Raw genomic sequence first — 19,640 nt, forward strand, 5'->3', positions numbered from 1 at the left:
TGTAGGTTCCTTCCTTTATCCTTTAGTACTTTGCTCTTATTAGAGCAATGCTTCCAGCAAGATTAAATTACTGCTGAGATATGAGTTTACAATAAAAGGATTGTTTTCAGTGGTTTAAACTGAAAAACTTTGAGTTGAAATTTTTCATGATGGTTCTCAGCTCAGATGCTATTTTTGGAACTACTCTTGTGTTTGAATTACAGTGTTGAAAACTAGTCCATTTTCTATCATTACAAAAATAGACAGTTTACATTTTTGGAGATCAGATGCTTCAAAAACTCAAGTTTGTATTTTGTATGTAACTTTCAATGAGAAATACACTTTGTGAAGTATGATTTTTTCCCCAGTCAACTTTTTCAAGATTAAAAAAATGAAGACTGCTCTGCACATGATGTCCGCATAAATTGAGAATAAAGTGTGAGTCAGTATGGTATCTGCTCAGTGAAAAACAAACTTGCACTGAAACAGCCAGGGAAGTCCATACTTGGGAGTTAACCAGTCTGTTAAGACAAACCTATTGGGTTCACTCAAAAAATAAAGAAAAATTATGTAGTCAAAAGCCTATTTTTTGTACTGCTATATCTATTAGTGTTGTGATTTTTTGCCCATGTAGTTAAAGCAGTACAACCCCCATAGCGTGGACACAGCTATTCCTGTGTAAGTGTACCACTCTAACTATAATTACACTGATTAAAGTGGTTCGTTTATAGACAAGATCTACGGTTGTTATGAAAAAAATTAAGCATGGACAATCTTCTCTGCCATTCACAATTGTGCAATATCTCTAGGAAAACTACAGCAATTGCTTACATAGAAGAATTTATATGAAGTACTAATGTGATTTAAGTTGGCAAAATAGAGTTCTTACCTGAACAAAGGCAACGGTAACAACAATGAGTATTGCCTGAACAGAAATAAAAGCAGTTAATTTTTTTGAAATTCCAAATATCAGGTAGAGTAAACAGTCATATTAGCTCTAGCTTAGTTATATTTGCCAGTATACGTAAAGCTATACTACCTGAAACAGATCCATTATTTAAAAAAAAAAAAAAAAAAAAAAGGGGCAACTTATATCAGTTTTATCATTATGTTGGGGAACATCTAAAACCTTCATGCAATTGGCTTACAGAGAAACAATTTCAATGTGAATTTCAAACACATGGCAGATCTATGTTTTGAACAAGGAGACTCAGCGTTTAGAAAAAAATTGCTGTTTGCACTACATTTCTAAAAGGTGGCAACAGGCAGACGTACACAAAGGTACCTGAGAGGTACATAGGCCAACTGGTATACTGGTCATGTTCTTTTCACTTATATCTATATGAATGAAGAGATGATTACAAAAGTGCTGGAGTTCTATACTATAACTACTGGAAAAAACAACCAACCAAGATACTTACAGCTTTGCAACTAGAAATGCTATTTAATTACTCTAAGGAATATATTTAAGCCTCACTTTTGAGAAATTAGTATATGTTTTGTAAACAAAGCATTGTGTATTTTAGTGTGAAATGTATATTTTCTACACCCCTCCATAGCATGGTTACTCTCCAGATATACTGATTTTCTTGTTGAGGTTCTTTGTACTATTATAGACCAGTTACTCAAAGCTAAGGGGCTGGACAGATTTTTCTGCACTTTCATCTAAAAAGTTATTACAAAGCCTCTCTAACAGCTTCCAGAAGATGTATTTTAGCAACAAGATTAAGAGGTGGATTAACTAGGAGGAGCCAGACAACAGAAAAACAATTATGAGGAGATGTAATTTAGCTGCAATTGTTCTCTGTATCCTTAGGTAATTCAGCCCCCATGTTCACCCACTGATAGCCACAGGTAAGTTTCTGATGCTGTAGTGCAGAGACTACAGCCACCTCCGATCCCTTTTCCTTTACCTTGCTCAAGGGGACAGATACACTAACACCATCCATTAAAATCCCAAGGAGAATGGTCAAGCCTAATTGAACTTTGATTAAGTACACAACTTATTGGTAGACAACAGAATTAGATGTCCCTGTAGAGCATTAGATACTATAGAACATCCCAAGTGAGCACTATGCTTAAACTACAGAATTGCATAGTTGGTCATCTTCACGTAGAAGTAGTCAGACTTTTTAACACCTAAAGCTGCATCTTTCTATCTAACCTGCCAGAGTTAACACTAGAAGTAACATTTCTCATGAGAAAAAGGCAGGTGGTCAGCCTAAAACCAGCTCAATTTTGTACCTGCCATCTGTTGATCTCTGATATAAAGGACACCGCAATTTACCATTGTTGTCTGAAGTGTACTCATTGCCATGTTGGTCCCAAGTTATTAGGAGAGACAAGGTGGATGAGGTAATATCTTTTATTGGGCCAACTTCTGTTGGTGAGGGAGACAAGCTTTCAAGAGACAAAGAGCTCTTCTTCAGGTCTAGGAAACAGCAAAATGCAAGGTGGAACAGACTACTTAGTATAAGGGACTGAACTTCTTGGTCTCCATGTTAGTATGGTATCAAGTTCTGTGGTGGGGCAGAAGAAGAATTCTTCCACAATGACGCCACCACTTACAATTACCACGTCCCCACCAACAATCAAAAAAAAGAATCACCTGACTGGACACCACAGAGCGGATGAAACCGCACTCTTGATCATTACATTGATTGCTTGAGAAAAAACTGGACTGCAAAATCCTTAATCAGATCCACCATAATCTCTCCACCACTGAGGACAGCCATACAGTTCCTGAAATCTAACTACCAGATAGTGATCAAACCAGCAGACAAGACACCATTATAGTCCTCAACCACGGTGACTATGTTAGCAAGGCCATCCAACAACTCTCCTATATCACTTACTAGAAAGAACCCGAAAACCACTCCACACCACAATTTACCCAGGAACTTAAGGATACCAAATCCTTCCCCAAACAATGCTAAGAAAGACTCTACAAACTCATCCCCCACAAACCCATCCCAGTGACCTTCTACCATGCTTCCCAAGATACTCAAACAAGGGAACCCAGGTAGACCCATCATATCGGACCACAGCACTCTTACTAAAGAAATATTGAAACTCCCAGAAAACAAACCATTCTCAAACCACACACAAAAAAAAAAAAAAAGGGGCCAACTGATTTCCTGCTCAAACTCCACAATATTAAACTCCCTCAAAACACCATCCTTGCCACCATAGAGGACTTCTTTATACAGCAACATCCTTCACAATGATGGCATTATTGCCTGCTTCAAATATTTGCAAGATGGACAACCCTCAGATATCCATCCCAAACAAACTCATCCATTTCATTCTCACCCATAACAATTTTACATTCAACAGTAAACTTTGTCCAAAACCATGGAAACAGTCATAGGTGCTAGGATGGCTCCTCAATATGCCAGCCACCTTTGAAGTAGTAGTTCTGCACAAATTCACCACAAAAACAGGGACACACCAAAGATACATCAATGATATTTTCATCCTCTGGACAGATGTCAAACTTCCTCAGACTTCCACCACAACTTTAACCACCACTACCTGTCTACTAACCTCTCTCTGGATCACTCCTACACTAGCATCAACTTCCTGGACACCACAATCAGCTTTAACAATGGAACCCTACAGACAACCACAAACAAGAAATCCACAGATCACCACACTTATCTTTGTAGTTCCAGTAGCCACCTGAAACTCAAATAAATCTGTTATCTACAGCCAGGCACTCAGCTATCACAGAATATGCACCAAGGAGAAAGTCCAGTATATACACCTTGACACACTTAAAAATCACCTTTGCTAAACAAAGATACCACCAAAGAAGTAGGCCACATCATGAAACAAGCCACCCGAATACACCCAGAGAACCTGCTTCTACACACACCTGACTGCACACCTACCAATCCACACTGAAACACAGGTTCAATGGGAACCCCATCCTGAAAGAAATCTTTCCTGAACCCCCACATCTGGCCTTCAAACAACCCCCCAACCTCTCCATCAGAAGCAAACTCCCCACAGACCAGGACATAACTCAAAGTGGCACCAGACGCTACCAGAACAGATGCAAAACCTGCAGACATATCTCCACTGCTACAATGGTCAACACCCCCCACCCCCCAATACACCTTACAAGACCCATGGATCCTACACATCTATCACAATACGTGGTGCACCTCATCCAGTGCACTAAATGACCTAACAATTGTACTGATTGTCTAGTTTCACCCACATACTCTTGAATGAACCAACACAGGAAAATAAGGTTAAACACTTGAGCGTGAACACTTTACACAAAGCAAACCCCATATATCTGACCTTTCAGTCCTGATCCTGAAAAGAAACCTGCACAACATTTTCAAAAAAGACAGGCCTTGGAGCTTAAAATTCTGCTAGACACCAAAAAAGTCATGGACTGAACAGAGACACTATTGTAATAAGCCATAAATCCAACTTGTAACCACTAACCCCCTCTTTTTGTCTTATGACTGCAGAGGTGGTAATGGGCCATAATCTTTGCTGCGACGCGGAGTTCCTTTCCCAGATCTGAAGAAGAGCTCTGAGAGGACTCAAGCTTGTCTCCTCACCAGGGGCGGCTCTAGCTTTTTTGCTGCCTAAAGCACGGCAGGCAGGCTGCCTTCGGCGGCTTGCCTGCGGGAGGTCCGCCGGTCCTGCGGATTTGGCGGCGGGTACGCCGAATCCATGGGACCGGGGACCTCCTGCAGGCATGCCGTTGAAGGCAGCCTGCCTGCTGCCCTTGCAGGGACCGGCAGGGCGCCCCCCGCAGCTTGCCACCCCAGGCATGCGCTTGGTGCCACCACTGCTCCTCACCAACACATTGATCCAATAAAAATAATATTTTTTTTAAACCACTTCACCCACCTTATATCACAATTTACAACACACTTAGGACATCACTTTTTTGAAGTCACTAGAAGTGACAATTTCCTCCTTACTGCAGACAGACAAATAATTAGCAATATTTTATTGGCCCACTAGTGTATTGCTTATTTCACACTTATCTACAGACTTCTACAAAAACTTTTTTTTCTGGTAGCATCTTCTGCTCTTTCTGGCTAGATGAAAGTGAGAAAAAATAAACTGAAATGTACTCTTACGATGCAGATGACTCTAGATTGCATCTTTCAAAGAACTTAATTAACAGACAAACAAGCAGTCTCTTAATAGGTCATTGATAGGAAGTATGGTTCAATTGTGTAATGCAGCCACAATTTACGATTAAAGGCCAGTAAGAGATTTGGAACATATATCCTATCAAAGAGAAATACTGGACAGATTGCCATGTTTTATTGCTACCTTGACAGTTGCAAACAAACACCTTCAGTATTTTTAGTTCATCTGGCATTTGTTTTAATTTAGTAAATGTTGTTCATATACTTTGAGAGCTAGTCAATATATTCGTCAAACACATTTTAACAAATGCAAGATCTAGTTTTAACAACTGTACATTGTGGAAAAGATTTTCCATTTGCAATTAAGAATAGGCTGTTACTGAACAGCAGCATGTAACTTGTCTTATAAGTTAGAAAGGAGTGATACAGTGCACATTAGCTTGGAAAACACTGGAATATTAAAGTTAAATGCCAGTTTACTGGAACCTAAATACCCATTTTTTAAAAGTGAAACCCAAAGACTAGGCAAATTTCAGTTTCTTACCACGGTGATACTGACAGCATCATCAAACTGATGCATTACAATACTGATGACCGCAGAAGCCAGGAGAAGCATAATAAGAGGGTTTTTAAACTGAAAGTAAAAAAAGGAAAAAAGTAATTCAGCAACACTCTGGAAGAATAACTACAAACACTCCCTCTTGCAGCAAGTTTGAGATGTTGCCTTTGGGTCAAGTTGAACTAACTGAACCAAGTTTCTGTTTAGATGAGTGATTTAGAAACAGGTCTTCAAATGGTAACAGAGATTTTACTAAAACAAGTGTGATCTTTTTTAATCTCTGAAGCGACCTGAATGGCTCTTTGGGGAATACAGAAATTCTTAACAGTATGCAAGACAACACTGGATTTGGATATGGAGGTCTCTTAATTTCCATCTTGCCAGGATGAGTCATTTTTTTGTATCTGAAAAAGAACAGGAGTACTTGTGGCACCGTAGAGACTAACAAATGTATTTGAGCAAAAGCTTTCGTGGGCTACAGCCCACTTCTTCGGATGCATAGAATGGAACATATATTGAGGAGATTGTGTGTGTGTGTGTGTGTGTGTGTGTGTGTGTGTGTGTGTGTGTGTGTACGTACAATGAAAAGGTGGAAAGGTGGTCACAAATACCACCCTATCCCGGAAACCTACTGACCGCTATACTTACCTACATGCCTCCAGCTTCCATCCAAGACACACTACACGATCCATTGTCTACAGCCAAGCTCTAAGATACAACCGCATTTGCTCCAATCTCTCAGACAGAGACAAGCACCTACAAGATCTCTATCAAGCATTCTTAAAACTACAATACCCACCTGCTGAAGTGAAAACAGATTGACAGAGCCAGATGAGTACCCAGAAGTCACCTCCTACAAGACAGGCCCAACAAAGAAAATAACAGAACACCACTAGCTGTCACCTTCAGCCCCCAACTAAAACCTCTCCAGCACATCAAAGATCTACAGCCTATCCTGAAAGATGATCCCTCACTCACAGATCTTGGGAGACAGACGTGTCCTCGCTTTCAGACAACCCCCAAACCTGAAGCAAATACTCACCAGCAACCACACACACCACTGAACAAAAACACTGACCCAGGAACCTATCCTTGCAACAAAGCCCGATGCCAACTCTGTCCACATATCTATTCAAGTGACATCATCATCATAGGACCTAGTCACATCAGCCATGCCATCAGGGGTTCATTCACCTGCACCTCTACCAATGTGATATATGCCATCATATGCCAGGAATGCTCCTTTGCCATGTACATTGGCCAGACTGGACAGTCTCTACACCAAGAATAAATGGACACAAATCTGACATCAGGAATCATAACATTCAAAAACCAGTAGAACACTTTAACCTGTCTGGTCACTCAGTAACAGATCTGAGGGTGGCAATTTTGCAACAGAAAAGCTTCAAAAACAGACTCCAACGAGAAACTGCTGAACTTCAATTGATATGCAAACTAGATAAAAATCAACTTAGGCTTGAATAGAGACTGGGAATGGCTGAGCCATTACAAACATTGAATCCATCTCCCCATGTAAGTATTCTCACACTTACTATCAAACTGCCTGTACTGGGCTTACTTAATTGGCCTCTCAGAGTTGGTAAGACAACTCCCACTTTTTCATGCTCTCTGTATGTGTATAAATATCTCAATAGATGTTCCATTCTATGCATCCGAAGAAGTGGGCTGTAGCCCACAAAAGCTTATGCTCAAATAAATTTGTTAGTCTCTAAGGTGCCACAAGTACTCCTGTTCTTTTTGCGGATACAGACAAACTTGGTTCCCATACTTTGCGGTGTCAAGGCAGAAAAATGCATTTAATTTTTAATTCAGGTTCTTATTTTATTGTACATACAGATTTCTTGTTAGATACACATCATGCTTGCTTCAGATCTATAGGAGCCATAGGTGTCAATTACGTGGGTGCTCTGCACCCACTGGCAGCCAAGCTCCCCACCCCGCCCCAGCTCACCTCACCACCTCCTCCCCTGAGTGCGCTGCGTCCCCGCTTCTCCTCCCAGCGCTTGCTGCCGCAAAACAGCTGTTTCACGGGGTAACAAGCTGTGGGAGGGGAGAGAAGAGAAGCGGGAACGCGGCACACTCAGGGGAGGAGGGCTTGCCTCTTCTAGTTTTTTTTTTTTTTTTTTTTTTTTAAATTGTCTTTGTCTTATCTACTTTGGGGTCCGTACTTTACACAGGGCATGAAAATTTACCCAACAGTCTCAGACACATATATGGAATTATATATGATCACCTAGAGGGGGTGATTTATGTTCACATTTTAGCCTCCAGAGAGCTCTTAATTATTTCAGCTCCAGTTTCGTTAGACTACTCATTCATGAATGTGAGATTCAGAAACAGACTAAGACCTTTGTGTATTGCTAAATAATAAAAGGCCTTACAATATATAAACCAGCTATTTTACACTACAGGATTCCCAACTCATCACTGTATTAAGTACCCATTTCTATGTTTGTATCAGAGTAAGGCCATGAAAGTGGAGAACTGAAGACTGGAGAGCAATCTTCTTTATAAAGTACTAAAAATTGAAACCCAGTGGAGGGAATAACTGACAAAGGCTTTTAAGCAAAGGTGTTCTTTGCAAACAACTTGCACTGTAGATCTGATAAACTCACTATACCAAATACACGATACAGGATATTTATCCATAAAGAATAACGCATACAGTATCTAAAGAAAGCTCATTACTGGTCAAGATTCATAATTATTGTGAGATGTATACATGGGTAATATTTAAGGACTAATGTATTTATATTGAAAATATGCTTTATGGACTTTGAATTAAATTAGTCAACAGTGGATAATCTGTCTTTGTGATGGCTCATTTGGGGTGTCACCCTGCCCTGTTTAGCCAGTGATGCAATGCAAGGCTCAACTGTTTAGCCTTGCACAACACTAAAACTTTTCAAGCAGACACAACTGCAAACAATCAAAACCATTTTAAGATAAACAAAAGGCACTATAAAACAAGACTAGGGTTTACCCTGTTTGTGAATAGAATCAAAAGACCGATTTCAGTATAGCATAGAGGAAGGAAGGAGAAACACTCAATGTATTAACTTAGAAACCCTTTGTAGAGCAGGGGTGTTTTCATTAATGTTTGGATCCTGGTTCTTGGGAAACCGGCCGTCTCTGAATAATTTGGGGGGGGGAGGGGGGAGGGTCAGGAGGAGAAGAGAGGAGAGGGACATACTTTGAGATAGAAAAAGTAACTATATAAATAAGCATAGAACAAGGTTTACTTTTTGTGATTTTTATCGTAGCCATTTGTATCCACCACACTCTTGTTTCTAGTCAAATCTTTATTCTCTTAAATAAACCTACTCTTGTTTTACTGTGAGTGTTCACAAGTGCTGTGTAGTTTACAGGAGTGGTGATTTAAGGCAAAACTGGTAACCTATACCTTTGGGTGTAGAGGATCTGGAATTTCTGCAAGCAGCCAGTGTCAGGGGCTGGATATTACAGGGGAGCAATTCAAAGGGACTCAGAAATTGGGGTGTACCTATTGTTAACCTGCAAGGCAAAGACAGGGTAAGCATAGCCCAGAGGAGTGTGCTTGAGTGACTGAAAGGCTGGCTGGGTGCCACCAAGTACAGGCAAGACTCCCTTTGACTGAGGTCAGGGGGATAACAAGGTGACAGTCAGTGAGAACTGCCACAAACTCACCTGAGAAATGTATTTTTTCCATAGTGGCTCATCCTCACTGATATCAAACTCATTCCATCCATGGAACGTCCGCCTATGACAAACTTCACAGTTTTTTAAGCCATTCTGAAGATCAGCCTATTGGAACATGGAGAGAATGTGCAATTACTGACTCCACACAGCACATACTGGTGATCAGATTAAAAAAAATTGGCAGGTTACAAGCAGCAGAAAAAAGTTAAACTCTTCAGATTACACAGCGATGGTATATACACAAAAGAGCCCACAAACACTATAGTACAGGATGCTGCTCCACATCCATAACAGATTATACCTCTTCTCTACAGAACCCCCCCCCCCCCCCCAATCCCCCCATCCCACCCAGATAGATTGCCAAAATGTATTCGGCATTCAGGCTCTTGAGGATTATGTCAGGGGCTCAGTGACTCAGCTTGTCAACAATTTGAGAGTGATCATATTCTGAAAGTACTGGTCCCTTACTGGCCAAAAACTCCATCCATTTCATATTAACTAAGAGAGCATGTGCACCTTTGGGATCAAAGCAGCAGCAAAAGACCATGTACCCTGAAAGTTGACAGACACAAAAACCTGGTCAGAGTTAGCACCCTGAATAAGGAATTATGAGACTGCTTCAGCCTCATGCGGTTTTCCCAGTCCTCCTTCCTCCACTCCTCCTTTTCTTCTTCAATGCTTAGCCAGTCAGCCATAGCGATCATTTGCCATTCGGTTCGATCCGTTCCTGCACAACCGCAAAGGCTTGACAGCCTGAGAGTCCAACATTGGAACAGACTTGATGAACCCGTGTAATAGGGGGTCTGCCTTTGTGCTGCCTCCACCCCTTGGTTGGTGGAATTTTATCCTGGATGTTACAAGCCACCCCAGTGAACGCTGTTCTCCGGGATGTCTTGTGGCATCCTTGTGACATGTCTGAAAAGTATAAGGCGCCACCTGCAGACAATGGTCTCTATAGTCTGTAGGCCCGAGCAACCATAAACATTTGTATTACAGATGAAGTCATTCCACTTTATGCCCAATATACAAATGTTGGCATTGTGTGGAAAGCCTACAGCTCTGTCCAGTCTGAGCAGCGTAGTGTTCATGTTTCGCAGCTGTACAACAGTATGGGAAGGATACAGCTTGAATAAATCCTGAACTTAGTATGACAACTAAGATAATGTTGATTCCATATCCGTTATAAATGGCCCATGGCAGATGCTGCGATGCCAATCCGATGGAGAATCTCCGTGTGAGAACTGGAGCAGCTGGTAAGTATAGAACCCAGATAGCAAAAGCTAGAAACTGATTCGACAGTTTTGTTGTTCAAAGAGATTGGAGTCACGTGTGGACCTGGTCCTAAATTTTGCAGTTGTCTTTGACCATGAAACATTGAGACCAATCTTAGCTGATGCCTCCTCCATATGCTGGAGTGCCTCACGAAACCTGTCGGGGCTCTGTACTAAAAGAACATCATCATCAGCATAGTCAAGGTCTGTGAGCGAGGGATCACCAATATCAATGCCTATGGACCTGACGGAATGCTGCATTATGAAATCCATTGCCCGATAAAAGAGTGCAGAGGCCAAAATGCAACCTTGCCTAACACCAGATACTGATTTAAAAGGCGCAGTCATCCAGTTCCCCAGATGAACACAGACAGTGATTCTATTATACAGCTCTCTAGTCAAGTCCAGCAGAGTGGTAGGGACATCTATGCCCTTTAAGGCTTTCTGTAACGTGACACTGTCTACTGAATCAAATGCAGCCTTTAAGATCAACATATGCTACCTGTAGGGGCTTCCTGAACTCATGATGCATCTCCAACAAGAAGCAAAGGGCCAAAATGGCATCTAACGTGGACCTGTTCCTCGTAAAGCCTGACTGTTGGGGATGATACTGCTCATGTAGCAAAGGCTCCACGTGTGACAGAAAAACATGCATGAACACCTTCCCTGCAACGGAGAGCAAGGTGATCAGCCTGTAGCACTTACATTCACTGCATGGTCCCTTGCCCTTATAGAGTGAGATCACAATACCATCCTTCCAGGCGGTTGGCAGGGTTCCAGTTCTCCACACCAGATGAAAGATGGCCAGAAGTGATTCTGCTACAGGATCAATAGTACGTTTTAGCAGCTGTGAGGGGATGCCATCAGCACTGGCTGCGCATCCATTTTTCAGTTTAGAGATGGCACACTTTACTTCATCCAATGTTGGTGCATTGGTACAAATGTCTGGATCCAGAACCGCAGTGACTGCCAGATCATCCAGCTCTGAACAAGTGGTAGCTGGAGGATGGTTCAGAACACTGTGATAATGTTCCACCCATCCTGAGGGCTGCTAAAGTGTTTTAAAGGATATTTGGGGGATAGGGGAAGGAAAAAAAGTGGTGCAGGAAACTGGTGCAGAAAATATGGTGTTTCACAAAAAAAGCCAACCTTTCCTGTCAATACAGAGCCAATATTCATGGCCTTACAGCGCTTGCACAACTCAGAACACTTTACAGTTGAACAAGTCCAACACATGCTGGATTTTTAAATTGTTTAAAAAAAATTGATCAAGTTAACACAACTGCTATTAGATGTCAAACTAAACTGTCAAATGTAGTCAAGTTGCTACAAAATATATTTCATTTCAAGAGCATGTGTACAAATAGACATTTTGCCAGTGCTTCCAAGTAGGAGGAGGAGGAGAAAAACATTTCTTGGTAGGAGAATACAAAAAAAAAAGTGAGGTCTCACAAGCAATTGGCACTTCCAATGCAAAATATTTGCCTTTTTAAACTAAAAAAGTCAAATTTATAATCTTATTCACAAATAACTGCAGATTTAAGTCACTGCCAAACCTGACTGATAGATCCCTGCTTCAAGAATGATGTCTACAAAGTAATTTTAATAAAAATATTTAAGAAAAGCCATAAAGGAAAAAGATTTTTAAAGCCTTTAACATCTTATTAAGTTAGAAAGCCTAGTCTGAGCAGTCTGTAAAAAGAACAGAGCAATTCTGTTTATTTTTTAAAATATTCTCAAAGACAGTGATAAAGGTACCTGCTTTTTCTTTCATGGGACTTGATTTTTAGATGGCAGAGTACTTTCATTATGAATTTTAAAAAAATATTTAAGCTACTGTATGAGACACTTGCTCATAATGTCTACTTTATTTGGAAATGGTGCTTGAAATTTTAATGAAAGGTTTCTCAAAACAGAGTTTCAACTGCCAATTTAAAAAACAAAACAAAGCAGGCTTGCATTCAAAATAGCTAATAGTTGAAATCAAGCTGAAGGCCAATGTTTGTATCTATTTGCATACAAGAGCATATTAAATCTGTCCTTGAATAGCCTCTTAAATAGTTGCTACTATAGCAGTGTTGTAGTAAGTAAATCGTTAAAAACAAGACTTACTTGAAGAATGCTTGCAACTTCACTTACAGGCAATTCACTTGCTTTTTTTGAAGTCAGTACAGGAATCATTGTCTCATTGTCACCATTAGGTATTTGTTGAAAACCTGCAACCTACGATACAAAAAGTGCAACTGTTAATATTGGTTTCAATAATTACACTCCAGTGTGATCAAATCTGGCTAACTTCAAGATATCGCTTCCCGGCTCTCTGAGCTCTGGTCAACTGAAAATATCTCTCCATTTCAACAGTCAGTGGAGCACTCACTTTGTTTCACTTAAGTGAGGCGTCCAGTAACTATACAATATTGTACTATAAAAATGCAACTCAAACAAATAGTTGTATTAACTTTGAGAAAGCACATTCAAAAATTCAGAGCTTAATGCAGTGACAGTGCAATATAAAAGACTAAGTGCATGACTGTCAGGAGATGTCATTTTCATGCCATTAAAAAACAAGTGGCAATGTTCCATTGAGTAGATCCTAATGATTACATGTATGTATAATCCTTTAGCTCACTATCCTTAATGGTTGAGCAAAACCAAAGTCATTCAGACAACTCCCTGATGGATTTCACTCCATGCTCTATGTCCCCTGCTGGCTAATTCATGAAGCGTATCCCATATGTTACCTGCTCTTTAAAGCAGGGTACTGAGAAAATTTAAAAAGTTTTTGTAAATGAACAGTTATAATATGCAAAAAGCCTACATCAGCCAGTATTCTAATCAGAGTCAGGTGTGGTAAGTGTCTCATATCATAATTCATAAACTGTGCAGAGCAGTAAGATGTTTAGCATTGTGAAATATCAGTAGTGTGGGTCAGCACTGTACTGAAGATTCTTCTTTTCTGCTGGCAAGGATATTTAATGGAATTGCAGAGAAGGTAAATTATCTACAAAGGACTGAAAGCATTTCCTGCCACCCTCCCACCTCCCCTTCCCAACCTCCCCCCGAAAAAGCAGTTTCCTCCTCCCAAATTAAGAATTCAGGCCTTAGTTGGACAACCACTTAAAATTGCTAATGCCAGTTTAGCAATTTCTCAATATCAAGAAATTAAAGATTGCAAATTACGTATTTACAAATGTATGCGTTATACACACTTATAAAAAGGGCACACAACACCTAGATTCCTTTATGTACAGGAAGTAGCCGTTCTATACAGTTATGGTTGACAGTTGCCTAAAGCAGATATTTGAACTTATGGAAACATCTTCACCTCTCCCTTCCACCCAGAGAAGAGATCCCACAGTGACATCTTCATTTCCCCTCATATCTGCTCTCTGTGCCAGCAGCAGTGTTGCAAGGAGCAATCCTCAACATACCGTCCATAGCACCAAAGTCAATTCTGTATCCATTACTCCCCTTTGACATTGCCCTTAAAGCATTTCTAAGTCCCAATAAGCATCTATGAAGTGATTAATGTCTCTTCCCCACCTGCCAAATGATGACACTTGTTCAGAGGCATCCTTCTACCAACAGCAACCTTGTCTCAATGGTAATCCCTCTAGGCAGCAGGTTACAGAGGCCACTGTACCTCTCTAGTGGATTAATTTAAAAACCTCCCCTCTACAGAGAGAGGTTTGATTTTCAGTTGTCCTCCTGGGAATGGCAGTAATATCTTTATCAGCACCACCTTCTTTGCAGGAATGCAGACTAAGTCTTCCACCAACAAGATGGAGGCAGAAAAAAATTTCACAGGAAGAGCTGGAAACTCATGGAATCCATGACTTTCATAGGTAGCATTACAAAGCTACTTCTTTGCAGAAAATAAAAGATTAGAGTGACCTTGGATTTATGATGCGCTATCAAGTGTACAAGTGATTAATTAAAAGGATACAGTTGCCAAAAGCAATAAGAAGTTGTCAACTGGATTGGAATTTTCATTGCCCGTAGGACTTTTCCACTACCCCAAGTCAGGGTGCCTGTAGAGATTTCTAAAGCAACACACGCTTTCCTTGGCCCAGTTAGTACCAGCAAACCTTCCCCTGCCCCAAGCAGCTTCCCAAGTCATTTGTCATCTACTCCCCAGCCTTCCCAGCTTCCCCCAAGGTTCCATACCTTGAGTCCTACTCCCAATCCAAGGCATACCTTCCTGTAGGCTTTTTAAAGTTACCAGGAGCTGCTGTGGCTTTTAAGTCTTACTAAGGTGGTGAAGTGATGGCCACAGACATGCGTATTTTGACAGCGAGTTGAACATTCTCCGTTGGGTTCAAAAAGTTTGTTTTCAACTGATGGGTTAATCATTTTCAACACCTGAATAATTGTGAGTGGCTCTGTTTCTCTGAACATGACATATTGGCATATTGTCCATCAATGGGTAGAGCTGCATAATGTACAAGGTGAGGCTGGCTAGGACTCCTACCAAGCATTGTTTCAGACTCTGTATGAAGAGGGTAGATCAAAAGGAAGAGTCTCATACAGGAATAGCAAACTCTTATATAGATGCTTGTCTGTCACGCTGAGGATTTTGTTGGCTCCTGCAATTTGGGAAGAAAATATATTCTAGGACTTCCTTGGGAGTTTGTTCTAGATTTCCCCCCCCCCCCATGCTAGGGGAACAGTCCCATCTAGAATAACCTTGGTGTTGGTACAGATTCCTATGCTACATTTGATAATGAGGGTTGATGCCTCCCTTCATTTTCGTGCTCAAAGCAAGGATCATACTGCTAGATAATGAGCCACTTGCTTTCCACCACGTAGCTTTTCCCTAGGAGGATAGGAAATACTTGGTTTGAATGGCTTCAGTCAAGGCTTTGAGGTTTCTATGTTGTATCCTCATTTGTATGGGATCTTTTGGAAGGAAGTCCCCTTCTGAAGGTATGGCTGCATCAATAGTGGAGCAGCAGCTGCACCCACCTTCAGATTTAGGAATCTCCCGACTTAGTTGTTTTTAAATGTAACATTTTAGTTTAACATTTGGTTTTAATCAGAAGTACCCATTTTGATCTTATGTCCTCAAAGCCTGTATGTGCAGGAAAACTCCCGATTCTAAAAATGCTTGAACAACTACTTTCCTTTCCCCAAAAGAGAACGCAATAACTTTTCAGGAGAGTGGAAGGGGGAACTGAAAGCCTTAACACGGAGTATTTTAGGGCTTTAGTAAAGTCAAGAGCCATTTTAACATGGAAAGGGGGTTGATTTCTCACTCACCCCAGGAAGTCCCATTATGGCATAGCTGAGCCTCTGTTCCGAGCACAGACTGCATTAAGTGCCCCCATACTAAGGGAGTCTACACTAGAGAGCGGTGAAGATGCTCTAAGCCAATGGAGAGAGCTCTCCCATTGGTATAACAACTCTGCCTCAGAGAGGTGGTAGTTATATAAGGGGGAGAAGCCATTGTCTACACCGGCGCTTAGGTTGGTACAACTTAAGCTGCTAAGGGATATGGATTATTCACACTCCTGAGCGATATAAATTATACAGAAATATGTTACGTGCAGATAAGCCCTTAGGGGCCTCAGACTTCGCTCTTCTTCCGCCACCACTCTTCCTTCTGTCCAGGAGACTAGTCATTCAGGGTTTGGATATGTTAAAAATCTATTGGAAGGATAAACTAGATGAAATGTGGCATCCGTTAACAGTTTCCAGGATGCTATCAACCAGTTGTCTGATCTATAGACAATTACAGAGGTGCTTGAGGCTATAAGACATTCACAAGTTCGGCCAATTTCTTAAGGGAATGCTTGTGTCTTTTGAGGACCCAGAGCCGCTAGAGTTTCCAAGCATTACCCAAGTATGCAGGCTGAGAGAGGCTCTTGGTCAAACCCTCCCACAGTCAGCTTCCGGCGAGGCCCCTGCATAGTGCCCAACTCAAAACTCACATCTTGGCACAACAAGGGTCACTGACTTGCAGCAGCAGGACACAGCTTGCCCTCAGGCTCTGGAAAACCTGCTCTTGGATTTGGCTTGATGTTTACATAGCTTCTCTGCTGCTGTGGAGAGGTACAGAGGGCTTGCTAGAGTGATACTGAAGGAACCAGAGGATTAGAGCCTTAATGCTCTAAGGAGTGCTCAGTTGAAGTGAGGGACAGTGCAGCTAGAAGTTGAAAACGCTGAAGTTAGGTATAATACAAAAGTGATTGAGAGAAACTGAATTGCCAATTTGTTCCACCCCGGGCGGCAGAAACTCTGGTGCCTGAAGTGCAAGGCTTAGTCCTGGAGAACCAAGCAAAGCTGGCCCACCTTTGAATTCCACAGGCCAGATGCATTACATGGTAATTACAAATGAGAAGAGAGGCTGTGCAGTAGAAAGCTTAAATCTGGCATTTCCTAACCTTTGAATGCTTGACCTTGCAACCTAAACTTTAAGTATTTTTGTATGTAAAACTATCCATTAGTTCAGCTCAGAGTAGGTTTGTACAGATAAATCGACCCTCTGTTTGAAACACCAGACAATTCCAGTACATTGGGTGCATTATGCTGGAGCTTTGTTAGGTTACTTAATTATAAGCATTACCAGCAAAGCACTTGGATATATGATTTAACTTAAGTGAGTGCCCACTGATGTCTCTGAGTGGGGGCCTTACATAATGCTCATCAGTGTAGCATTTTCAAGACTCAGGCCTGGTTTACATTAGAAAATTAAGTTGGCATAACTGCTGCTCAGGGACATGAAAAATCCACCTCCGAGTGGCGTAGTTACACCAATCTAAGTTACCAGGTAGACAGCACTAAGTCAATGAAAGAATTTTTCCATCAACCTAGCTACCACCTCTCAGGGAAATGGATTACCAACACCAATGGGAGAACTCCTCCCATTGGCACAGGCAGTGCCTACACTGAAGCACTCCAGCTGTGCTGTAGTGATTTAAATGTAGATACACCTTCAGGCTGAATCACTATGAAACTAGACCTCTCCCTATCATGTTGCTGCTAGGCAGTTTCACTGTGATTAAGTATTTCCCTCCAGCTGCTAAATATCTTAATCTTGTTTGTGGTACATTAATATTCTTCTGTGCTGGACAATGATAGTGTCCTAACATTAGAAAAATGAAAAGGAACTTCATTCAGACTTACAAGAGATGTGTCTGCCAAGATGAAAGCTAAGTGCTTCCCTAGCATACACTCTTAAGGAACAAATTTTGAGCCAAGCACAACCCAATATACATTTGAAAAAACTGCCTCAGACAAATAAGAGGGAAAGAATTGTTTTTAATTCTCACACATGCATGACAGAAAGATGAGTAAAGAGGGCTTCATGGAGACCAAGAGTTAAATATAAAAATCCTAAAAGCCTATTTCCAAAGGAGAGTCATTCTGTGTGGGGCGAGGGGAGGAAATCTGTTTTATGAAGACAAGTAAGGTTATCCGGCATGTTGCAGGAATGGGGGATGCTGGTTAGTCAAAAATTCCAGTTAACTAAGATTTATACTTACCAATGGAGGGAGGGAGTTTGGGTGTGAGAGGGGGCTCAGGCATGGGAGGGGTTTCAGGGTGCCGGATCCAGGCAGCACTCACTTCGGGCGGCTCCCCACAAGCGGCGACATATCCCTGCTGCTCCTAGACGGAAGCATGGCCAGGCCGCTCTATTCGCTGCCTCTGCCCCCAGGCCTGCCCCTGCAGCTCCCATTGGCCGCGGTTGCAGGCACTCAGGCCGGGGCAGGGGCAGGGGCAGCGCACAGAGTCCCAGTGGCCATTCCTCCGCCTTTGAGCGATAGGGACATGTTCCCCCTTCCAGGGAACCACACAGAGCCAGGTAGCCAGACTTAATGGAGATCAGAAATGCCAGTTTCAAGTGCCAGATAACACAGCTTTTACTGTATTAATTTCCCACAATAAATACCAGTGTTATATCAAACCAGTATTAAAAAGGACTTTAATCAATTGCCCAGGGTGAATACTGAAGAGATCATGAGTAGCAAAAATGATGTGGGGGGGGGGGGGGAGGGAGACACAACAAAGCAACTATTTAGAAGACCATGCAGCTGTCAACTTGATTGAGGGGGTTGTTCACTATTTTCTCCCCCAACTCTCAGATGAACTTTACATAAGCATCACAAGAGATTCTCAAACAAGACGCATTAGCTTTAAGATACTTGTCCTTTTGATTACCAGGGATGGTAATCAGCAGAGGATTTAGCAAAAAGGGAATTAAGAGGAGGCATGGGCAAAAGTCTCCCAACAATACTTTGTTATTTTAAAAGATAAGTTATATAGTTGCATGTAGATGTAGACCCCAGCGTGAAACCATGGGTTTACTGAAGTTAATGGCAAAAAAAAAAAAAAAAAAAATTCAATAGAGAATCTCACACCAAATCAGAAGTCCGTGTGCTGTTCAGAACAAAAGGGGATCTTGCCCCTCTAGAGAATTTACTCCACTAATGTCAGTGTTAGTCAAATACCCTCTTTCAGGCACCCACCAGCTTGCTATGAGAGAAACAACTGCTGGATCCCATGTGCTTTAAGCCTCCAGAATCTGAACAGAATGCAGGTATTGCCCATCTTGGGGTTCCTAGGCACACTTGCAGGGTGCAGATCCTCTATCTAGCCCCCTTTTCTGAGAGCTGAGACCTCAGACCTCATGCTCCAACTGCCCAGTCCTTGGAACTAGTACTGACCTCCTGAGACAACCCCATTTCTTAGCACTCCACCTGAAAACAAGAGCATCTGGTCTAGTTTTACCTTTTCAGGGACATGATAGGTGTAGCACATAACATATACAAGAAGCCTATGCAAAGTTTAAGACACCATTGCTCTTTCTTCAGTGGCACAAGAAATGCAGAGATCTGTACAAAAAGATAAATCCTACATGCATCTCTCTACCTCAGTTTCATCACCACTCTGGAGCATTGTTTTGGCAGGGGTTCTCGGGGGGGGGTGGGGGGGGGGGATGTCCAGGAACCTTCTGCTACAGCTCATGGCTTGACTTCTGACTCAGAGCCTCTCCCCCAGCTCTAG

General features: G+C 41.7%; 1 protein-coding gene across 3 annotated transcripts in view; it reads right to left on the minus strand.

The window, feature by feature from the left end:
• ATP2C1 (ATPase secretory pathway Ca2+ transporting 1) overlaps positions 1-19,640 on the minus strand; it is a 116,216-nt gene that overhangs the window by 55,150 nt on the left and 41,426 nt on the right. For all 3 annotated transcript variants that reach the window (XM_054019728.1, XM_054019730.1, XM_054019729.1), the window contains 4 exons: positions 12,747-12,857; positions 9,352-9,468; positions 5,650-5,739; positions 869-904 (listed from right to left, as the gene is read on the minus strand). In XM_054019728.1, coding sequence (XP_053875703.1) covers positions 869-904; positions 5,650-5,739; positions 9,352-9,468; positions 12,747-12,815 — 312 coding nt within the window. In that variant the 5' untranslated portion in view covers positions 12,816-12,857. The remainder of the gene's footprint in view (positions 1-868; positions 905-5,649; positions 5,740-9,351; positions 9,469-12,746; positions 12,858-19,640) is intronic.

The sequence above is a fragment of the Malaclemys terrapin genome, chromosome 2 (assembly GCF_027887155.1).
Source record: "Malaclemys terrapin pileata isolate rMalTer1 chromosome 2, rMalTer1.hap1, whole genome shotgun sequence".
NCBI lineage: Eukaryota > Metazoa > Chordata > Testudines > Emydidae > Malaclemys > Malaclemys terrapin.